General features: G+C 36.7%; 1 protein-coding gene across 2 annotated transcripts in view; it reads right to left on the bottom strand.

Moving 5' to 3' along the window:
- The window catches only part of STIM2 (stromal interaction molecule 2), a 70,280-nt gene that overhangs the window by 12,607 nt on the left and 32,454 nt on the right, over positions 1-25,219 (bottom strand). For both annotated transcript variants that reach the window (XM_075024205.1, XM_075024194.1), the window contains exons 2-3: positions 16,222-16,352; positions 4,910-5,024 (exon numbers count right to left, since the gene is read on the bottom strand). In XM_075024205.1, the coding sequence (XP_074880306.1) occupies positions 4,910-5,024; positions 16,222-16,352 (246 nt within the window). The remainder of the gene's footprint in view (positions 1-4,909; positions 5,025-16,221; positions 16,353-25,219) is intronic.

The following is a 25,219-nucleotide window of genomic DNA, read 5'->3' as shown; positions in this document are numbered from 1 at the left end:
TATCCTGAACTAGAATCAGAACTTGTCCTTTCTGTATTCTTACGCTGACAGTAACTTTTATGTAAACAGGTAACAATTACCTTTTGGTGTTTGTTGTGTCCTTTTAAAGGACCACTTGCCATTGAAGCTAAGCATAATCAATACATACAGTCAAGTCTTATTCTGGCATTTCATGGTCTGAATCTCTGCCCATGCACGTATTTCACAAGAAATCTAGATTTATTATGTAAACTAATTCTGGATTAGTGGAATTCCAGTGTCAGTGCCTGCAAATCCCCAACTTTTCCAGGTGGAACCAGATCCTAAACTACCCTGTCCTCCCTTTCCTACAGCATCACACTGGAGCCCTGGAATATTAATATTAGTGAAAACATTCAGACTGTTTCTTTCTGTTGATATCTTCTATATGCTATATATTGGTAAGATGTATTGCTTAACTTGTCTCCAATAAGACCTTATGACCAACATATATGTTTATTCTACAGCAGCATACAGTACTGAGAAGCAAACTGGCCTTTCTTCAGTAGAAGCAGTTATAGCCTACTGAAATATGACACAAGACAAGTGATATACACCAGGTGTACTGAAAAGCAAGCAGGCCAGCTGAAATTCATCTCGATCAGCATTGCCAATCAGCATGTGCAAGCTCCTACTAATTAACTGAGGTTGTAACTTTTCTTTATTTTAATCACCCCAAAAGAATACAGTGCTTCAGACAGTGGAGTAGCAACTGAGAATTACTTTAAGTTAAATGCATATAGTATTAAAGAGTAACCATAACATCCTTCCCTCACACGTATTTTCACAAATAGATATCTTGAGAGAGAGGATGTCAGCAACATGCCTTGGGCAGGCAGGTGTAGAAGCGACAGTGTTTATACCCCAGTGCAGCACTCAAGTCTCTAGACTTGCATCAGCTGTTCTATTTCAGATCACAAGTTGGGGGGGGTACTTTTTTTTTTTTTTTTTAAACTGCTATTACAACATGCCTGTAGGTAGCTGAAGACAGCAGAAGTAGCTTCAAATTGGCCCTATATGAAAGTTGCTCCTTGCTAAGCCACACCAATGGCTGATTAGAAGATCAGGCTATGTATCATTTTTTCATGTTAAATTTGTACACTGCTTCAGGGCAGGGAGGCACGAAGTAGAACAACATTACACGGTCAGCCTCAGTACTCCTATGGGCTTCCTACTCCTTTCAGAAATCAAATTACATTCCATAAGAGTATTTCATGGCAAGGAGTGAATGACAGCAATGTATTAGGCTTAAAGTTGAGAACAGGCTGACCAGGGAATACAGAAAAACACAAGATTGCACACACAAGGATTCATAAGTTAGTTTTGTTTTAGCAGGTCCTTCAGCAGCAACATCAGCATGAAATATGCTGCTACCAGTAGGTGTTTAAATAGCATGAAAAAGCAAAAGAGAGGAGTAACCCTGACTATCTTTTCAACAGTCTAAGATTACAACTCTTGTTTCCTCTCACGCAGAAGGGCCAGTCTGCAGCACTGTACTGGTCCTGCCTGGAACAGCATGCAGCATTATGTAACTCATCCTTAGCCAAGCGCTGCTGGCATGTATTTCCAATATCCGGATTTTTAAAACCTGAGACAGCAAATGATTAAGAAAGTGCGAGGCGACCATAACATCTTTGTGGTGTGCAGTTTAGTCCCACTTGCTGCAAGAAGACTTGTGCAACATTACCTCAGAACACAACAGATGATCTCACCTACAAACATAAAGCCATTTTTTACCTTCTTCCCCTAATAAATAAGGTACCAGACTTCAGGTCACCTTCTACTTTCCACAGAGAAGGAAAAAGTGTTAAAAAAAATAAAATACACAAGGCAGGGGAGAAGCTTTTTTTGTATTATAGGGCAGTCCACAGGATATACTATACATTAAAGGTCAAATATGCCATAACAGTAGAGAAAAACTACTTTTTTTTAAGGCAGTTTGTAAAAACTAGTTTTGGTATGACTTGGGTTAGCCTGACAATAGTAAAGCATTCATGAACACCAGGTTTGACCAATACGGTTTTACTTTGCTACAAAATCAAGTCCCAAGGGACAATGCTACATCACAGAGAATGCAGCACCCTACCTATTCACCAAGACAGGTCAGAGACCTACCCAGCTGAAGACCCAGCTGCACTGATTTTACAGACTCCCTTACTATTGAGACTAAATACCTACACACCTCTCTTCAGACAGCAAATTGATATGATCTCAGCCTATTAGAGGGGCAAAAAAAAAGAGAAGACAGACACCCTTGAGATACAGAATTTTCAAAGGTAATTGTACAAAGACTGGTATTCAGACATCAAAACAAATGTTCATCTGTCCCCTTTACTGCACTCACAACTACCACTTCTTCAAGGCCCTTGTAAAAAAAATACTGAAGATGCACCTTGGATTTTAACCCAACAATAACTACTAAGCTTGACTTTAGAATAGCTGAAGGCTCTGTATGTGTATAAATACTGCTTAGTTAAAAAGGAGACAGTCAAAGCAAATACCATACAACAAGCATATACTGGCATTTAAAGAACAGACACACACAATAATAGAAGCCTGAGGACTTTCAGAAAGCAATGTTTTTCTATGCTTTAAACACCTATGCTAGTTCCTAGCCATTCCTCTAAATGGAGCTCTCTGTAGAATTAGATGATGATATTAAAAAATTTAAAAGATCGCAAAAAGTGTAAGTAACATCAACTAAACTAAATTGACAGTCTTGTTTTGTACTAACATTGAAACTGTGTGGCAACACAGCAACAATAGGCTAGATGCTGATTTAAGCTAAGATATGATTCCTTCCATGAAGGTAAAACCTATAGTAGCCTTGAAATTCCTTTTAATTTGCACCAGTACAGACAATGCCTTAAGTATTCTGCACCAGGTACAGATACCAAAAGCCTGCCAAGTGCCAGAAATATTAAAAAGCAATATTCTGAAGCTGCTTCTCTTATTTTATTAGGCAATATTCAAACCTTTGAATGGAGCCAATCCTCAGGGTTCCATTCACTGTACAAGATTCTGCTCAAGCAACTACTTAAAAAAACCCTCTTTTTCTTAATCCTAAAAGGAGACAAACAGCAATAACACACTTACTATACCATAAACCGTGTTTTCAATTTCTTCCCTCAAATCTCATCTGTCTCACATCACCAATATCTTAAAGAGAAAGCAACTTTAAGCTATTTGACAAATACTTAAGGCAAACAAGCAAGCTTATGGGAAGGAATGGGCAATTCTACTCAGCATAAACTAAGCAGCAATAAATCCAGAAGACATTTCTGCATAAGCACTAATGGGCACTGTCAAGGGCACTATTTAGAGTCTGTAATTCTCATGCAGATACCTCAACAGACTACTTAACGAAGTTTCAAATGACTGATACCATCATTTACACTACCTTCCACCCTCTTGTTTAATGCTGTCAAATTGCATTAAACTGGCACTGTAAGCTAGCCGCACGTAAGAAAAAAAATAAATCCAAAGTCCTAAAAAGTCTAGTAAGGAAAAACAGTATTTTCCATGTTAACTAATAGTAAATGAAAGTAGTTTATTCTTTGAGGGGCTTCATGCTTTCTAACAGTCACCAGATGACTGTTAACACCACTTGGGAGTCTCACTCTAAGGGCCTTCCCTGTGGTGCAACTTCAGTTTCCTCAACAGGGTGCACTGTAAAGCCATTATGAGCAGACACAATAAGACCAGACATTCCTCTCAAAATCTTTTTAGTCTTACTCACACTGCTCACTACATTCAAGAAACCTGGAACAAAAGATATACACAACAGACAAATGAGATACTTCTGATACCACTATAGCCTAAATTTTTGAAGAGTTACTTATAAGTTAGAGGAACAATTGTAGGAAGATAATTTTCTCTGTTAATTTAGTTGCAATACTTTCATTGAACAAGATCTTTAGTGAATAAGTATTTACAGAATATTTGAAGAGATGAGGCTAAAAATCACTGGTTAAAATTTACATATTTACTACACAGCAAACATTTAACCAATGTATTACTTCAGACTGCACTTATATGACTTCCTACATTAGCAGAATGAACCAATGGTGTATTCCTAGTTTTACTCCTCTTTTGTTCCTACTTTTAGCTGTTTGACTAATACCAACTTTTAGATCTCTATATGCTCACCATTAGCACAACACTTTCTGAGTGGTGTGGAAAAAAATCCCAAAAGTTAACTATTTTTCTCCTAACAACTCTAACATTCCAGACCTCTAGGAATTTTGTTTTTAATCACTACATCCTGGAACATATTTGGCAATAATCACTGTACTGCTTATTAAGTACTGTCTTTTGATATTTGGAATATTTGGCTCAACTTATTTATTTCATTCAAATCAAAGTGTGGGAGCAATGGCGGTGTTGGGTTGTCAGTCCATTTTCCTGTATCCCAAGTTTAAAAAGATATTACAAAGTGCTTTGGACTAAGAATTCTAGCTCTTTGTAGCCCAAAGAAAATTTACATCAAAGTGAAAGCACAGTGGACTTTCCACTTACTACAACGTATAATAAATGTTTAAAAATAGCTTGACAGCAATTGTTAGGGCTTACTAAATTAAAAATATGCTTATCTGGAATTCAGCACTTGCAACAGCCACCTTCATAAATTACAGCCTCATATGGATAAGTGTGTAAGCTAGCTTAGTTTACTTACAATACACCCAGCACTCATGAGGAAATTAACACTAGCTGGACTGAATGAGTTTTTAGTCAGGTTTACATATGCCTATAAATAACAGTACCAAAACAGATTCATGAATATTCTTTACGAGGTCATCCATTTACTACTCTAAACTCCTTGGTGGAAAAATTGTTGAATTATGTCCATTTCAATAACCAACATCATTTTTAGCTGTTCCTCTTTACCTACCTTCAGACGTTTTCCAGCGTTTCCACAGATCTTCAATGGTGATATGTTTGTCTTCTCTGTGCAGGTGACTATGTTTATTAGAGGCATCCTTGTATTGCATATCTTCCCTTAGAAACTGAAGAAAAGGGAAAAACATCATCTTAAGTGCCAAAATAACAACTTCTAAACAGAAACTACAAGGAAATCGGGCAGAGGAGAATCTTTACCATCTCTTCCCCATGCAAGCAGCACACAACTCATGTAAGTTGACTACATCAAAGACTCCGAAAGCAAGTTAAACACTCTTACAGGATTTTATTTTCACAATGATAAAACCCTAGAAAAACTGAAGGAGCAGTTGCTAGTATACTAGGTTCAACAACATTATTAGTACGCCTTAGATTTACAGTGATTACAAGAATGCACCACATGTCACACTGCATACTTCTCTATTCTGAAGACGTTTAACCAACTTCACCTACTTGAAGATAAGACCATGTAAGATTTGAAAACATGCCAGTCCTTTATGGATTAGTAATACCTGAATCCTCCTATACCAGTTAAATGCAACTGTTTGAGGGATGAGAGAAAGGTATTAACTAAGTATTACTAAAGTCATTTGATTAGACAACAAAAATGTTACCTCTATTTCATCAAATTAAAAAACAGAATTCATCTCATGGTCAATTTCCCTCTTGCTAATCATTCCTCAGTGGTTACACTCCAAGCACAGAAGCATTACACAAAGCTGTTTCATTCTCAGTAATTAATGGGAAGCCTATGTCAAAATACAACACCTTGCCTTTTAGTAAACATGATGAAAAGGAAGATCCTGCAATCACGTCACTTATAGCAGTGTTGTATCAGTATTTCAACAAGTCACTACAAATGGGTTCTCCAAATACATACAAGAAAAAAAAGCATGGGACTGTAAAACCCATTTTATTTTCATTTCACACAGGCCTAGAAAAGTTGGAATACTGGTTAGCAAACCACCTCCCATTAACAGTGGAAACCTTCCATAGATATCAGTCCCTAAAAGGACAGCATGAGCAGTCTCTGTGGGTGGAGACCTTAGTATTAGTACCAGAAAACTAACATGAGAGCTAAGTAATCTTCCACAGCAGATTGCTCGCTTTCTTCAGTTCCTGAAGGATAAAGCTGCTCAAACTAAAACAGCTATAGATAGTCATGACAGCTAACTCAAAAAAAAGCTTTTTATGTGGCTGGTTGTATGTCATCACCACTTCAAGCAGAGGTGAGGAAGACAACCAAGCTAGCGATGCACTGCAAAGATCCCACTTCTTAAAATTCACTCCTGGTAGTAACTTATCTGCAGAGCTTCCCACATAGGCACCATTCCTAACAAATCTACAGATTATGTCATTCAAGAAACTGCAGGAGAAAGTAGTCAATGTTAAACCATAATATTTACTCTTAATAAAAAGAGACAGTGTATAATAGCAGAAATATGCAAGGGAGAGCTAACATTTATCAATTTCCCCTCACTAAAAACTTCATTCTTACCAGGAAGAAAGGGAATCTAAAAATATGGGAAGGGATTCAAGTTTCTCCTCTAACTGTTAGACGTGGGATAAAGTACTAGTTGCCTTCCCTAATGCAATCATAAAGCTATACATGTCTTTTGGTTCCAAATACAGATTGGATGCAAACTCTCTCTCATTCATCTACCACTTCGAAACTTTTTTGATTGTCAGATATTAGCTTTCTAAAGCCTTTTCATTGCTAAAACAGTTCCATTTAGACCATACAAACTGCACAAGCATTTTTAACTTCTCTTCCCTATGTATATTAAAGGGCATAAATACAGATATATCTACACACGTGTATATACATGAGAAATATAGGAGAAATTTATGAAATATGTGATAACAATTGAAAATAGCAGCCTGTTGGGGCAGAGGCAATTACAGGACTTCTGAAACACCATGGACCAGCAACTGTAAAAAGGTACAATAAGCACAGAAAAGGACTGATTGCTGTAACTATATGCAAACATAAAAACATCTGCAGTATAACACCTCTGTTGCATATTCCATAGACCCAAGTATGAACTCTGAGTACTTCCCAAATTGGCACAACTGCCATGAAGCTGGCAACTTCCACAGCTAACATGCAACGTGCAAAGGCGTATTGTCTCATTCATTCCCACTCCATGTTTATTAAAGGGTAAACTGAAGAAAAGGAATCAAACAGTAAGAAAACAAAAAAATCTTCTTATTCACTAATGTCTCTGAGCCTTTCCAGATTAAAGTACAGTCTCACAGCTGGAGCAGCAGGAAAAAAATTATGTTTGCCCACCTCACCTTTCCCCTTCAGACTGCAAGTACCTACTGTCAACTGCTGTCCCCAGCATGTCTTTTGGGAACTTGTGAAAAATGTACTAAAAAGCCAGCAAAAAATGTATTATTGGTCCCTCCCTGTAAAGACCATCTCCCTTCATATGGGGGTTAATGTACACGTTAACAGTCCTCAGCCTTCTAGCAATTCATGATGCACTGCCCTTGGAGATTCCAAATGTCAGGCATGGACATTTGTTTTAAAAACAAACATAGTAGGCTGATCACATTTCTGAAGAGGAGCAGAATGGAATATATGCTGTATGTAAAGGTTTCAGCATATTTTGGATCTCCTCAGCTAAAACTCATACCTCAGATCAGTTTTATTCGTAAGAAACAAACTTGCTTCTATCTGTACTGCTAGTTGTCAGCAACGGTTGTAAAATACTTTACTTTAGGACATTTGACCAGTTACAGGTGCTGTCAAGGAAAATCTGAATGGCTGTTGACAATACTGCATAGAGGGTTAGGAATAAAGAAGAGAAGGAAGATGCCAACTGGTAAACAGAAAAGCTTCAAGGTGTTACATCTCATGCCAAAGCACTATAAATGTACTATAAGAAAGTGTTCTAATTTAAAAAATGGGACAGACACAGGTTACTTTGACACCCAGATAAGCAATGCAAACAACAGTTTATGGAAAACTTGCAGCATTTCATGTCATTCTGCTATGGAGCCCGCAGAGGGAGCAAGAGTTAACGTATGAATCCACATTCTCAACACACTGCTGGAACACAACCAGCTATGCTAACAAATTGAGATAAAAAATAAAAAGCCTGATTTCAAATTTCATCACAAATACAGAAAATAAATCCAAGTTCAAAGCACAAGATTTCCCGGGAGAAGATGGCAACAGTGGAAAAGATCTGATTTATACTAAGAGACTGTTTAGAGTATTTGACTAAGTCCCTTTTTTAAAAGGGGACTGTCAACACACACACTTTGTAAGCAGTTTGCATTTCCAATCAGTATGCAGTCACTCCTCAGGGGGAGAATTTATACATTTATGAGAATTTCTTCAAGAAAAAAAAAAAAAAAAAAAAAAGAGCCCCTCTTCTGCTGTTCAATCCTACCCCTATTGCTCCCAGATCCTGTGAGAATAACCACAACGACTTCCATCCAGTGTTAGAGAACCTTGTTGAGGTCACAACCCTAAAGTTACAGCGTGCATAGCTAGAAAGAAGCAGTCACATTTCAAAGAATGAATGTATTTACTAATGAAGAGATGTGACATCAAACTTCCTTCTTTTGTTTAAAAGATCTTTGTTTCAAAACTGCCCTAATATGGAAGTTCTCCTTTAAGAAAAGGAATTGTGTTCTAAATTGAAGAAAGCCATAAAAACAGAACAAATCTGGTAAAAAGAGAGGATTTTTCTGTTCCTTGTCATGGCAGCTAATCTCTCTTCTGTTGCCCTGGTCATTAAGTATACAAAGAAAAGGTTAGAAAAATAACTCTAAATAGGGAGGTTAAAAGAATAAACTCTAATAAAAAACATCTAAGGATTATCTTAGCCAACATAATTACTCAAGAGAGAGAAGGCCTTTTTAAGACTACAAAGTTCAAACCAGGAAAGCAGCAGATAAGTTACCTAAAAACTCTGTGGGAAATAAAAAAATCATTTGTCAAAGTAGTTACTTCAAAAACAAGTAAAGAGTAAAAAAAATACCACACCTAGACTTGAAATTGGAGTTTTGATCCCAAAAGTACCATAACAACTGTGCCTCTACAAAGATTCACATCCCAAAGACCAAGGTTCAGCAGTGTAATAGGTGGAGAGGAAACTTTCTCCTCCCTGGAGGCGACAGGACTTGTGGAGCCTTGGAGAAGAGTTACAAGGTCTGGTACACCACAACCTTCCTCCTTCTTCAGAAAGCCTTTAGTACCGTAACATTCACCAAAATCCAGTCAACTCATAATCAAAAACTAACCTGAAGCGAGAACCACCAAAAAACCAACTCCAATCCTTACAAAAGGGGGAAAAAAGACACACTAATACCCAATACCTGTTTGACATGGAGATAGCACTTATAAACCAAAGTCACATGCAACAATACAAAAAGTTAAAATATGGACATTGTAAGAGATGCTTGCTCCTTGAAGAGCAAATGAAAAATTGCATACTTTTACAAATGCCAGTTGAAAAGTAAAACTAACCACACTCACTAACTGCAGAAGGTAGTACTCATGTGCTATGTTTACATTTTGTTCTGGGTGAAGACTCAAGTTTATGATTTTCAGTTTCACCAACTTAAAATAGACCCTCTAACTGACGAGTTTACTTTAAGAGCAATTAGTGGCTAAGTGTTGCTGTCTTCCTTGAGCACCTATTCCTTAAACAGTGTTATCTCCTTCAGTTTTATTCTTTCAAAAGAAAATCTGCAAAAGTTGCAACTTCAGTTCTCCTATAATCCTAGCTCCAGATACAGCTGGTCACTGTTAGACAGCCTTTTAGTACATTCCCTCCTGTCTACTGCTACCAGACTCGTTGTAGCTACTGCAATGTGTCACATTTATTTGACTAAGTTATGATGGCAAGTGTGCTTTTTAAAGGCAACGTACTATGATTCAGGTATGACAGAGTTCACAACTGCCTAACCTGTAGAAAGGGCTTCTACAGATGTTACACTGTAAACTAAGAAAATGCATTTAAGCATAATAAAAACATTAGTAGGAAAATGTATGACATAGCCATGAAAGTGTTACCAAGTATATCTTAAGTAATCTACAAATTCTCTTGAAAAAAGATTACTGCAGCTCAAAACAAAATTGTAGCTACTACTACTGGATATACTCCTAGTGCAAAGCAAACTTTGCAATCTCTTCAAAGCCAAGTTAGAAGCAGGCATTTCATTGTAACAGGACTAAATGCCTGCAGTGCTGCACAAACAGGTGCAGAAAGCTACATATTAGCTTAAGTACCTCCAAGGAGGCAAGGCATGAGGTAGGGCTGATCCAAATCACATTGGAACAGGTTTCTATGCAACTGTACCCATGCTAACACATGCTGCCTCTCTACAGGACTCTTTGCATAGGCACAGCTGTAGACTAACATGGTCATAATGTTTTCAGACAAGACCTGGCTCCTACCTATCCTGCTCTGAAAAAAACAGACTGGGTAGACATGCTCAAAGTTGCTCAAAATACTTCAGGAGGCTAAAAGACACTCTGCCTGGGGACAAATACATTAGCAGTTGAATGATAAAATTCAATGCAAAAAAGACCTCTATTAACAGATCTACAATAAACTAAGGGAATCAAAGGAACCCAATAGCTTGGGGGGGAAAGGGTTGCTATGCTGGTTAGGAAGCTCAAAATACCCGTTTGAAAGATCCGTGTTCAAAACACAATGTTCTTGCACAGTGAGATGAAAAACACACTCAAGAGACATCCCAGTATTATGCAAAACAGTTATGTTTTCAGTTTCTGAACCACCGCAGCAGGTATTCTCTATCATGCAGAATTTTGCCTAACCAGCTAACACTGAAGTAAGTATAAACTAGTTTACAGAAATAAACACCAGTTTAAGGACCTTTATTATACAAATGATGAAGATGAAACCAGAATACTACAGGAACTTTAAAGGACATTTAACATCTTGCTGAGTGTGCATTTGCAGACAACAAAATGAAGCAAGAGCTCAGTCCATAGCAGAACCTCTGCCGACTGGAATTGCAACACCTGGAGTAGGGTCCTGAAGTTTAACAAGGCCACAAGATGCACTAAATGGAGACCAAGCTTTTGAACTACATCATCCTTTATTTTTTAACATCTGTTCCACACATAGCTGTACTTCTCCCCCACCTCCAAAATCTTCTGCTAAATCTTTACTCCCTGCAAGATGTAACAATCCAAAGGAAGAGAAATTCTGCACATAAATTCGCTTTCCTTCCAGAATACAGAAGGGCTATTCACTTAGAGTCATCCCGAGTTTAGTGTTAAATTCTGAAAGTGTTTTTTCACCTTACACTTTATGCTCCTAATATCCAAAATATACGTACTTAAAATGGGGGCACCACACTATATTGGCATCTAGCTCTTCAGGATTTCCTCTCATGGAATTTCTTGCAAGTCTGCCCAAAGTATTTAGTACTCGCTACTGTCCAGAACAGACTATTGAAATGAATAGGTCTCTGGTCCAAACTAGTAAATCATGTTTCTTTCATTTTTTATATCCACAGACTTCTTTCACCAACTCATCTTTACACAAATTGAATAGGCAGCTCTATTTCAGCAGTAATTCAGAAAATAATTTTACATTGAAAAGTTACATGTTAAATTTCATTTCTCCAGAGTATCCTAAAATAGTCATACTAACGCATAATATTTTAATTTAGCAAGCTTGTACAATAGATTGTGATGTATAGATGCACGTACCATTTTAATTGCTAAAAGAAAGGAAGCATAAACAACCAAGAATATCACTAGCATATTAGTTACATTATAACAATAAGTAATAAGAGCATGAACTGGTTCTCCTTTATTATAAAGCCTTTAATCACAAATTAGCACTAAAGGGAGGGTATACTGAAGCATATGTTTCTGAGCTTACCCCAGTTCTATAAATTATTTATTTTTAACTGAGTAGTTTACACCTGACCTCTGTATCTTCTCCATTTTTATTTCTTTCTGGATTCTTCCTTTGACTTTTTTTCTTTTTTAGACTCCACCTCTTCATCTTCTCCCAAAAAACACAGCATACTCTCTCAAAGATATTTATGTTTGTTCCACCTCTCTTGGATTATTTGCATCCTGGGTGCTAATATGACCTCAAGCCCTCAAACAATAGCTTCACAGAGCCCATCCATTCAGAGATAGTCACTTCAAAGGAAGATCTTGGGCTGTCAAATAATCTGCTTGTCATTATAGCCAAAGTGCTATATAACTATTGCTATTCCTTATCAGATCATACTAGCAACTTCTTCCACTTTAATCACTGTATAGAAGACAATCATCCTCCCTGGTTTAGGCCACTAAAGCTAGATTCTTTTTGATTCTTGCCTCCAGACAGCATGTTTAAGTCAGGCACTTCTGCATATCAACCCTGAGGTTCCAACTACTTTGACTCTAATGTTAAAAGCCCTTCTCTAATCATTTCATGCTTTCGATACTGCAGTCTATTCCTCTCCACACAGTGTTTTTTGTCTTTTTTTTTTTTTGGGTGGTTTTGTGGGGGGTTTGCTGGGTTAGGTTTTTTTGTTACGTAATTATGCAAGTGCACTCAAAAAAAAACTCAAACAAAATACCCAAGATATTAAGTGATCTATCCAAAGATCCCCACAAAGCTGTAAATTCATGCCATTAGCTTTGTGTGACATTAGGCACACAGTAAGATATTAATATTTCAAAAACATCAACTTATTCTATTTCTACAGAGAGATTCCTTGAGGAAATGACTTGATGTAGGATCTACATATAAAGGTTCTTTCAAAGCAGGAAAAACCTATGTAAATAGTGAACATATGATAAGTCTGTCTTATGCTTGTGCCTTTTCATCATTAAAACAAATCGTGTACACGTGGTGCAACAGATGCTTCCTGAGGCAGATAGCCTCCCACAACACATGACTAAAACCTCGGTTAGTAATACACCCTCCCTTTCAGTTACCCTTTTACAGCCTACCTCTTTAAATCAGTTTAAACAATTGCAATCTTCTGTATGTTAATAATAAAGTAATAATAGCAGGAGCTAGTTTGATAGGAAAATTCATATTAGCCTGCCCTAATGGTACGTATAGTCTTTTTCCACATCCCTCCTTTTTCCTCTTCTCTGCTGTACCATACACGCTCTCTGGTTTTCACACTGTGATAGCCTACTTTACAGAAATTAGTAACTGCACAGTAAAGCATACTCTACTTTAAAGTACGACACAAATTTATTACCTAAACCTTTTTTTTCCCCCTTTAAGTTATGCTTCTTGTTTTGAAGTGCATAATTCTACATTGAAAATTCAGGGCAAGTATTAGAAAGTTACGTGAATCCTGAATGCAAAAAAAAAATTTCAAACATATGAGTAGCTATGACAAAAGCTCTTTTCCCCAAGAATTTTATAATAACTAGATTTAGAAAATTATATTCTAGTGAATTTAGAAGTTCAAGCTTTTTCATCTTTATAAGTCTCTTAAGTTATACCATCTAGTCTAACTTAAGTAACAGACCAAAGAATAAGGAAAAAAATATCTAACCAGCCCATGCTCAGACTAGAGCCCCTCTATCTACCTTAGAAGACTTCAACAAATCACTCATGTGTTTCTATGACTAATGAATCCCGTGCTATAAATTTAGATCAAGTTTCCCCACATCAATTTCATCAAGGTCAAATACAAGCTTCTTTCCAGTGCACAGAAGGTAAATCCAAAAGGCTTCCAGCATCAGACAATTTTTGAGGAAATAAAAAGTTTCTTATAAAAGTTCAAGTTTTCTTGTATCCTAGAGAAACTCTTTCTCTACAGAATGATTTTCTGTGAGACTTCATTTTACAGAGGAAAAACAAACTACAACATAAAACAGGGCATGAGGAAAATTAGGAAGAATTATAGCCTGCAGATGAAATGTCTGCAATCACTGTTGGGAGTTCTCAACTGGATTAGCAAATTAAAATACTTAAAATACATAGTTCAACATCTTTAGCTCTTGTTACCTTCCCCTCTCAAAATAGCTTATTTACAAGAACTTCCTCCCCTGGTGTAAATATACACTTGTAATTTGTAACACTGTTTTAGTGCTGATAAAACAGCAGAAAGTTAATGTACTTTGTCACATTTTTCCTGCCAAATAAAAAGCCAATGAATATCTAATCAACATACTCAATATACTGCTCTTCCAGGAGTCTTGCAAGCAAAACCATGCAGCATGAAACAGGAAATCCATTACCCTGCTGTTAAGTAAAATCACTGTATTTCATGTAAGCTTTAATTCTAATAAAGTTTTTTTTTTAATTATCAGTCTTCATTCTTAATCACCCACATTCTTAATTTACCCACTGTGACAGGAAAAAAATAAATAATCTAGTTTTGAAATAGTGTATATTAGGACATATTTAGTATATATTCAGACCTACTGTAATCAGGTAATTACATAACTAAGTTGTTAAAATGTCAGATCTTTTAAGATTATGGTAAAGATCCAGTAACAGTGCTACAACAAGAACATACAGATTACTAGTTGAACTTGCAACTAAATTGCATTTCTAATTAATTTCAGGTTTGCTTTTAATGTCTTAGAAGAAAGTCCTCTATGCAAATACATATTCAACACTGATTTGCATAGAAACTATATGTAGCAAAAAGCTAATTTTGGGAGGTTTATTAAATATTTCTTCAATAATTAAAAATGAACTAGCAGAAAAAAGGGCTAGATTTCAGTCTTCTTATTTTATGCAGAGTAAGTAGTTTGAATATATAGTTTCACTCGTCTCTCATTACCCCAGCTATAACAGTATCCCTCATGAACTGTTCTAATTTCAGTCATTTTAACAGGTTTTAAGAGTAGCTTCTGTTGCTTGAGTTTATCTCAACATTTCTCTGGAACAGGAAGAAACTTAAGGTCAGATATAAAGATGGTCCACTGGATACCAGGACAGATCTTTTGAATACTACTAAAAAGTTTCCAATGCATAAATATTTCAGTATTTTCTTTTAACTTTCTTAACTTTTATGTATAACAAATGCAGCACAAGTCAAGAGAATCACACAGCGCTGAGAAGCTCCTGAGAAAGCTCATACTCTATCACTAAGGTTTCAGTTTGCAGACTGGATTGTGCCTGTCCCAATCGTTAATGGCACTAACCAAACATTCTGCGATAACAGAGCTAGACTATTTCCAGTGCCTGAACTACCTTGCCATGACACTCCCTAAGGTACAGAGCAGATTTTCTCCTCCAACGTTAAAAAGTACATGATTTTATTCTGGACCATTCTCTCCACTGGACTATATTCCTTCAGAAAACTTGTATCAACCAAGCATCAATCACTGTTGATGCTGTTGTACATAGTCACACAGAAAAGTAAGTAGCATCACATTAAACTTGACAATGATAATTCACAACTTAATTCATTCAGGGAGAACAATCTTCCCTGAGATGTTACAAAAAAAGGGAAGAGAAATCAGGGCTAGATTCTTCTCCCACTCACCTCCAGTGAGAATGGGCTTCAGAACCACATGGCAATACCCTCATTTTTAGGGGACAGGAGATGAGGGGACATCTTCACTCACCTTCCTTCCTCAAGCCTGTACCTGACAACTGCCAGAAAGCAAAAGAAGCAAGAACAATGAAACTACACGGGTATTTCCATTCTTACCCAGTAATTTTGAGAATCCCAATGGTAAAGTTCAGTAAATGCAAGGGCAAGTCCTTTGCCAGGACCACCAGGAGCCTGCCTACCAAACCCATTCAAGGACAATCACAAAAATCTTCAAGGCAGGTCTGAATAACCTTCTTTAGTCCGTAGGACTTAATCTACCATTAACCTACAGCAGGAGGTGCCTGCTACTTGCCTGTTAAATGTAAGCAAAAACACATAAGAAAGCTTTCTAGACTGCTGTCTATAACAGGTATTGCTGTGCGCCATGAAGTGCCTGGAACAGATCTAAGGTAAACAGAAAAGCCCACCGATGCCTTAAGCAAGAAAGCCTTGGAGCAAAAAAATCTAAAATTCCAGGTGGCAGATCACATCAACTCTTGGTCACCTCACTGCAAGCTAAACCGATACCATTTGCCTACCTCTTACACTAATCACAAAAATATCAGCTTTTATACAAGTCATATAAAACTCTCCTTTAGGCTAGAACAATGGACAACAATATTCCATTTCAGACAATTCTAGAATTCAGACTTCCCTTCCACATTTGGCTGTGGGAAGGGCTGAATTAAGAAAGCCATCAATGACTACTCAACATAAAAAGCTGCTATATAAAACAGGGGAAAAAAAACGACAGACCTCATATATACAGAAGTGAAGGCTTTTCACTCCTACCTCATCACTTTCATCTACTTCAATACCACCATCTTTGTCATCATCCATTTGCTTATGGATCATGCGGAGAGCTTCTAGGCTGAATCGATCTTCCTCAGTAAAGCACGGTGGGCTGAGTGAACTGCAGGGATCTAAAGGGGGGGGTGGGGGTAGGGAAGGAGGAGGAGGGCAGAAAAAACAAAACACAAATATTAGCTACTGTCACCCTATGATATAAAGCTCCCCAGCAAGAGAAAGGGCTTAAGTTTCTGTACATGTACTTCACTACACATAGCCACCAGGTCATAGATGTGAAATTTAGCTGTAAAATAATAACTCTTACCAAAAAAGTGAAGGGAGGCAGGGGAGGGGGCAATCCAGGAAGGAAGCCCAAAGAATAGACTGGAATAGTTTGACTCTTGGATTTTTTTCTCCCACCCCTGTAACTGCTATCTCCACCTCTTCTTCTGTGTATCATCCACCCTTAGAAATGTATTACTGCAACAGAAATTAAAGTCACTTTGTTTTCCAATCTCCTTTGTGAAAGCCTGGGCTAAACAGAGAGGAGTGGAGGAAGAGAAGAAGAATTGTCATGTCCTACAATCATAGCTTCATAAACAAAGGGATGGTAACCACACTGCAGATCAAATTCAAAGTAGCTAGTACTACTGAATGCAAAATATTTAAGGACGACTGCAAGAGAAGAAAGCACACCACAGAGAAATTTCAACTAATAATAGTACATGATATCTCAGTCCTGTATGCTCTAATCAAAAACAGCAGAGTCACTGTGGAGCAGGATTCCAGGTCAAAACCAGCACGTTTTCATTCGCATTTGTGACTGAAGCTCATGACTGCTGCAAATCTGGTGGCTCTACTTCCACCACATCAGATTGTTATAACTCTGTTCTTCTTTCCCTTCCACAAGGCACATGCCAAACACTCCAAAATTCTACGATGCATGATGACCAACCATCATTAAGACTGGTCTTTCACAGACCTTGGCATTAACTTATAGCTAGCTATTTCATTAATTCTGATGTGCCAAACATCATCAAAGAAAAGAAGGTGGAAAAGGATATAGAAATCATTTTTTGAAAGTTCAGCTTTAATAAGATAGTGAATTCCCACTGTAATAGCCACTATAAAAAAATGCACTGACTAGTCCCATAAACTGCTACACTCCACTTTAATCATTTCAATGCAAATACAAATTGAGGCAGCATATAAGTAATTGCTTCTTCTAGTCTATCAAAGGATTAAGCTTTCATGTTACTACAGAATTTATTAAAGGCTCATTTATCTAAGTAATGAAAAGGAAGCGGCACATAGAGAAACAGATAGGATCAAGAGTTTGTACAGAAAAATAAATTTATCATTTTACTACTTCCATACCAATGGAGTTGACATGATTCTGCTTTTCTGTCTATTATAAATTTTAAAATAATCAAAAATAATGGATACTGATAAGACTCAGCTTGCATAAGGCTACAAAGCAGAAGTATGACAGTAGCAACCATGGCATAGCTGGAATCTCAGACACATATTAATAGGACTGACACCTACAGCTAGACATGAGTCAATGCATTCTTACTTTATACACCAGTTTTATTTTACAGAAGTTAACAGTTACCTGTCACCTATGCCCATGTATCAATTAAAAACAAAACAAAAACAAAACAAAAAAAAAAAACAAAAAACAAACCCAAAAACAACAAACCTCACTGATACTGTCCCAGAACTGAGAGATGCTGCTTTTAGAACTACTTTGTATAAATCAGAAAGACAAATTACTGAACATTAAACTAGGCCAACCACAAACAATAATCAGCTTTGGAATGCAACTAATATTTCCTGAAAAAAGTGAAACTGAGTAATTTTTTTAAATTAAAAAAAAGATCTATTTTATTTGTCCATCTTTTTTCATTAGAAAATGTTTAATTTGCACAATTCACAGGCTTTAGATTTTTGCCTTGCAATGAAAAAGTTACTGTCATTGGGTGATTAAAGGACTTATCCCTGTAATACAGAGTGCTTGGTGTAGAAAGGCTTCCCTTGCAATAGTAATGAATCACCTCAAAGTTCTGCTAATAATTAAATTCCAATAGCCATGAACAAAGAATAGGACGCTACTTAAATACAATCATATATCAGATGAACCATCTTTGTACTGCAAGATTAAATCTATACTATGTTTTAAATTAGAAGAAAGCATAATTTTCAGAACAGATAAACAGGTCCCTCAAACACATCCAACTTGTTTAATTTCTACTTAGTTCTTTTCTTACATAGAAGAAAACACGTCACATAAATAGTGTTCAGTTTGCAAGCACCCACTCAAATGTTTTCCATTTTGTTCAGCTGAAAGCCCAGCTTTTCAAATAAAAAAAGGTTTTCTCAGAGTACATTTTCTCAAAACTGAGGCTGATCAGTTTATTAATCAGAGTACTTATTTATCTTAAATATGCCTTTTTTTGGTTATTTAAGCATGAAGGCACTTTTAAGAGCTACAGCTCTTATTGAGAGAAGTAAACAGGCTGCTTGTGCTTCAAAAGTCCCATGCATTGGCTCCAGGAACACTTGATCTCTCCCTTAAGAGATTATAGCGTTCCAATTGCTCCTTTTGGGACTGAGAAACATGGAGTAGGACCACATCTTGACTGTAATAAAAATTAACCCACTCTAAACAGAATCCAGGTTTACCTTCAAGCTTATTTTCATATGGTAAAATTAAGCACTCCCAGACTGATGTCACTCATCATCCCCCTCTTCAGAGAACAATCTCAAAACAAAAACAAATTACAAAGCCACAGCCTAAAGAATAAGTGAAAAGCATTTCACAAGCACACCTATGAAGCCGTACCAAATCCAAAAAACAGCCGACAGAAATTTAATCATCTGCAGCTCTGCAGAAGATTCTAACATGCAGTATTCTGCCTCACTTGCATGGCAGAAACAATTCAAATTAACACTAGATGAAGTATGGTTAGAAACTTCTCAATCATCCAGTTAATTAAGATAAAAGCCAAGAGGAAAAGTCTCAAGATACAGCAAGCACCATAAATGCAGGCCTGAGGCCCCGTAACAAATTATAAGACTAGTTGATTAATTTTCACTTTGAATCCACCCTGTTGAAGGTGTTCTGGGATTCCAAACGTTCTACTGTACTTTAAGGACAAACCTAATTGCACGTCTGGACCAATTTCTGTCCTAGTCTGGTGTCATGTATACCCTTAGTCCAAAATCATCATCACAGAAAAGAGCACAAAGAGGATACCAACAAGTTGACTCAGGGAGTGAACCTGATATCTTAGAATTTGACTCTTCCTTTAACAAACAGCACAGAAGAATTAGCAAAGCAAACAAGAGATACAGTTTAGATTAGGTGGACAAGAGGCATACAAGCACACCATATGCCACTCTAGGCAGGAGTTATTTTACAGCCCAGTTTTTCATGTTGCTCAGAAGTGAGGAAGTTTCAGGACTTCTGGTCGTAATAAGGAGGGAATCTGTTACTAAAAAATTAAATGTCAAATTTATGGCTCAACAAACTTGGCAGAGGCTTTTGAACCAAAAAGTTCCTCCTGCCTTGAGTAGCTCAGTAACTGCCCCTGAGCTCTGAGGCAAGAGGAGAAGGTAGTCTTCACCACTCTGCACGAAGCCACGGGTTCAGACCAGTCCTACAGGAGACAGTTTGATAATGAACCGAGTACAGAGGTATTCAACCTGGTATACAGGAAACTTTGTATTTACAGATAAGAGGAAAGTAACACTTAGCACTGTTTTACCCTGCCACCACCACTTCTTCCCCATCCTTCCCCTCCCCCTCTTTTTCAACGAGGCTGAGATAAGGCAAGACTACAAGAAAAACTTCAGCTTGCAATTCTCCCAAACTTTAGAATCATGGCTTTTTCATCCCATTTCCTGAAGGCAATAGGAGTTAAAGCGCCACTGTCAACACAAGCCAGTAAGGAAAATTAGTTACAACTATCTCTTCAAGCACTCATGTCAGCAAAGCCCCTGAAATTTATTTTAGGAATACACCATTAGAAATTGTTCCAAAGCAGAAGGGTATATGCACCTCACACAGTCTTTCTATCCTGCACTTACTTTTCCCTAAACTGTTGTGAGTGTAACAGACTTCAGAATGAAAAGGACTGACAGACCAACAAGTAGCTAATAATTCTGCTGTTCTCTTGCACACACTTCACTTCGCTTACGGACATTGGAGCGTAAGAGTTACGACTGTGCCAAAGCCTGTGGCAAGGGGACCCTAGACAGGCGTTTGCAGTTCCAATCTGGCCTCCAAAGCACCTGAGCCCTTAAGTCTTTTTGATGTCTCAAAGAGCCTTTTTAAGAATACAGGGACACACAAAACCTTTATGATTTTCAGAGGTACCTGGAACGAGATACACACCTCCAAATTTAAAATTTTAATGCCTTTAAATTTCCCTATTAGTTCACTCAGAGCAACTTTGCAGTTGGGAGTTATTTGGAGAGACTGGCTACTACACATCATTTTTGTTCTGTGAGGATGTTCAGCATTCACCAGGAAGAAAGAGCATTTTTTTACACTAACATATGGCAGTCCTATGGAAGCCCCCAGTGTTTCCATGACTGCCTTTTTCTAATGAATTCAGGAGTGTACCATGTTCTGCTAGTTTTATGATTCCTCATTCCTAAGAAGCCATCTGGGATAAAGGGAAGCCTCACAGAAAAGGCAAGCACTATACACAAGTGTCAGCTTCCCAAGTGCAGACTCTTAGCTTAAAATAACTATATTTCAGCAAGCCATGATGACAGAAATAGGATTTCTTTGCATTTTCCAGAGCCAAAGCAGGTGGCCACAATACCCCACCCCACCCCACCACCACCCCTGCCAAATGCGTCTTCATCTAACTGGGATTTCTGTTTCCTTACATTTCTTTTGTGCTTTAGTTTTACACTGTACTTTAATACATCACAGTTTCTTCATTGATTCAATGTGATTCCTTTCAAGGCAAAAAAAACCTGTACAAGAACAACGATTATTAAAGACCTGAGTACAAATCTGAGTGTCAGGTACAGTAGGGATTACTGAAATCACTGAAAAGCAAGCGTTCTCAAGAATTTCACCAGATGTTCAAAACAGCTACTCATAGTAAAGGCAACAAACATGTTGCTTTTATCTTAAATCCTTACATAAGGTGTCATTAAAATCTTCAAATGCTTGAAGAGACAGCCTCAGAGTGAGCTCCGTTTAATCTTTCAATTAAAAGCTCCCAAAGCAAATCACTCCTACTCTTAATAATTAAACTCCTCCATATGGCAAGTAGGCCGAGCAGGATATAACAGTTAACTTGACAATGTCATTTATGACATTTATTTAAATGATTAGAGTGAAAAATAAAGTTCATCACTGCAGCACAACTTTCCACTAAAAACATTTTAAAAAACAGACAAAATTTTGACAAAAGGGGCAGAATACACTTATCTTCTAATCACAACACCGATGTTACTTAAATTAGCTTCCTGAAGAGGAAAATGCCATAATAATAATGACAGCAGGCAAAGGGGTGCAATCAGAAAGCAGATTCAGGATATTGTTGTCTTCAAAGAATTTTAAAATGTGAAGTTTCACATTAGGCTTTTCCACTACTCCATATAAGAAATTCAGGTAACTTCTGAAACTGTGTTTATAAACTCGTGCAAGAACAGCAGATGAGACTCATAGATGAAACTCCTGACTACAAAGTCCGGTATCTGAAGCACTTTTTTCTGAATACATGTGTAATGCTTAGTGACTGGTAACACTTCAGTTTAAAAAACAAAACAAAACAAAACCCACAAACCAAACACCCCCTACCCCCCAAAAAAAACAACCCCAAACAACTACTTGCAGTTCAGCTCCATGAAGCTGCCATATTTCTTTCAAAATCCACTCAACATCCTTCAGCAAAAAAAGACGACATTTCAAACAACCTTAGAATAAATATTACCACTTCAATATGTATATATGTGATCTTTGCATGAGAGATCCAGACCTGGTTTTGTCACTATTGACAAGTGTCCATTTATTCTGCTATTTCAGTATCTTTTAATATACGCAAATCGACAATACTTTTTCCTACCCACATAGAAACTTGAAACTTGATGAGGCAAGCAAGGCTTTGATTTTTCCTTAAATCACCATTAGCTCATCTCTACTTTCTCCACACCCACAAAAAAGCTGTCTAATTCTAACTTAAATTTCATTTTTTATACATAGGAAGAAAGAAAAAAAAAAAAAAAAAATCAGTGAAATCACAGTTCATTATTTAAAGCAGAAATTCAGTCAAATAATACCATTAGCAAAATCAAGTCTTAAGACAGGTTTTGATTAAAGCTTTTCCAATCTTTACTAGATAAAAAGCTTCAAAACAAACTGTAGAACAGCAGACACTTAACTTTCTGATCACCTGTTAAGACATTCAAAACATCATACATGATCTTAGAAAACTATTTAAGAACTTCATAGCAATAAAAATGTGTACTCAAAGGAAAAGATACAAAAGAAATTCTCTAGAGAATTAAATTTCATGTCAAATCTAATTTTGCATTAATTCAACTACATTAAAGGCAACTATAGCAAATCAGTAATGCTTGTTTAAAAAGGAAATTGCAAAAAGGGGTTTGAATACATTAATCGTGTCAAGGATTATTCTGACAAGCCAAAATATCAGTATAAACACTTCATTTAGACTGTTAGGAAATTACTTATTAAATTATAACACTGCTCTGTCTGACTAAACAAAAATCAAGAAGACGGATTCATGGCTTTTCCATCTCTTTCCCACACCCTCCCTGAGCAATGACACAGTTTGAAGGGAAGAGGAAGTTGGACAATTATTGTATACAATGGTCAATGCAGACTGATTTAGAAGAACAACTCCTGCCAACCCTAACAAAGCAAGATGAGAGGAAACTGGGAGAAGCATCTTACGAAAGCCATCGAAAATTCTCCATTTTTATCTCCTTCCAACCTTACTTGTACTTTAACAATACTTACTGTACAAACTTACAAACTCATATGATTGTTCAGTTAAAAAAAAAAAAAAGATGCCAGATGTCCGATACCTACTGTCAGCGATACGAAAGTCTGTCCCACTTTACTTATTAGTACAAGACCAAAAAAAAAAGAAACTTTTAATGCAGTTTAAATCTAAGTTTTCATCTATGTATCTTGTTTGGTAGTAAAGACTATTTAACGCACCTTTAAGAACGTATGATTTAATCTTTGCACATTACAGTAATTATTAACATCCAAAATTAGAATAGCTCCCAGAAAAAACAAACTTACATAGGTTCAAGGATGACCTACATTCCTAACTTCACCTGGAATAAAAACACACCCTTAACTCAGACAAAATTAACAAGACAGTCGGCATTTTTACCTTATATCCCATACATGTTTAGAAGTTACAGCTGTCAAAGAAACAGGACTGTGAACTTACTATTTGAGTTCATTTGTCAACAGAATTTTAATTAAGCTGATGAAATAAACTACCAATGTGTATTCATATATATCCAGTGACTATTAATGCATAACATACATCTAAGCACATATAACACCACACATCTAAGCTTTTTATATATTTTAGGTCTGACTAGTTCTTTACTGCTGTTCTAATAATTTTCTCCCTTTCCTAAGAGCAGGAAGCTGGAAAAGTTGCAGTGTCTCCCTGATCATACGCTTTAATCTGCCCAAGAATTTGTCAGCTCTTAAGGAAGAACAGTACCATAGCATTTAAGCCACTTTCTTAATTTGGTCAGGAAATCAGAAAAGCAATTACAGGTGACCTTTCAAATGTCTGACAATATGTCCATGTGATTTCTGAAGCAGACTTCCTAGTAACTGTTTTTTAAATAAAACCTCATTTTCTTGCTTAGAATTCCATCCTTGTTAACACCTCTGCTGCACATTAATATGGATGCCTGATCTTTAGCCTCCTGGTAAAAATGTATAGGCAATATACAGTGTACCAATTTCTATTCAGATACGGCTCAAGAGCTAAGCAGAGCATGAGCCACTAAACTCCTGGAAGACAGTGATCTGCAGAATACAACCACCATGATAGTATGGCTAGTAATTTAAAATTTTACAAACTTTTTCATGCTGAAAAGGTAGTTCACAACTTCTTAGAATGAAAAAGGGGAGGGGAGGGTAAGGATTTTACCACCTTATATAATTTTTTAAAAGTTCAGTAAAAGGCATAAAAAGTTTTACAGATGTGGTTTTAAGATTAAAAAAAAGCATCTTTTAAGACCTAAATCCTTACACTTACAGACAAATAAACTGAAACATGCTAAAATAATAAATTAGAGGAGTGTGTTAAAGTAATATTAGTTATTTTCATATAAAACTATGTATCTTTAAACTTATACTTTTAATCACACCAGTTTTTCCTCTGATATATTTGTTTTCACATGTGATTCATAATCATATCCTATATCCATGAATCAGGCATGTAAGCATGACATTGCTGACATTACTGAATTACTTCAGTCTTCTACACCATCTGATCTAGTACATATATTATTAACTGTTCTAACCAAGGAATCAAATTTAATCCTCTGTGAGCACCATCTGTAGCATCGTCAGTTCCCTCAGAGTTCCTGTAACAACATGTTGTCAGGATGTATTTATACTTTAAGAGAACACATCAGAATTATACAACTGAAAGCTAAATTAAAAAAAGATGTAACATTGTACTTACAATAAAGAAGCTTAACATCACAGCACTTTTTTTTTAAATACAATCTGTTAAGATTCTAGCATTTGAGTATTAAAGTTGTCAGCCTATATGTTTATACTTTCAGAAATACAAAGGCACTGAGTGCATAGATTTTATTTAAACAATAACACCATAATGAAACACTTCCTTTAGCACCATTCAACTTGTCAGTAATTTTAAGGATGTATAAATATCAGTTTCTTTAAATAGCCCTATTAGCTTATGTGAAGATTCAGTAGTGCAGATTGCTGGCTAGTTAAGGACTA

This window comes from Buteo buteo, chromosome 1 (genome assembly GCF_964188355.1).
Source record: "Buteo buteo chromosome 1, bButBut1.hap1.1, whole genome shotgun sequence".
In the NCBI taxonomy this organism is placed as follows: domain Eukaryota; kingdom Metazoa; phylum Chordata; class Aves; order Accipitriformes; family Accipitridae; genus Buteo; species Buteo buteo.
The sequence above is the reverse complement of the archived record's forward strand: the minus strand, read 5'-3'. Positions and strand labels throughout refer to the sequence as shown.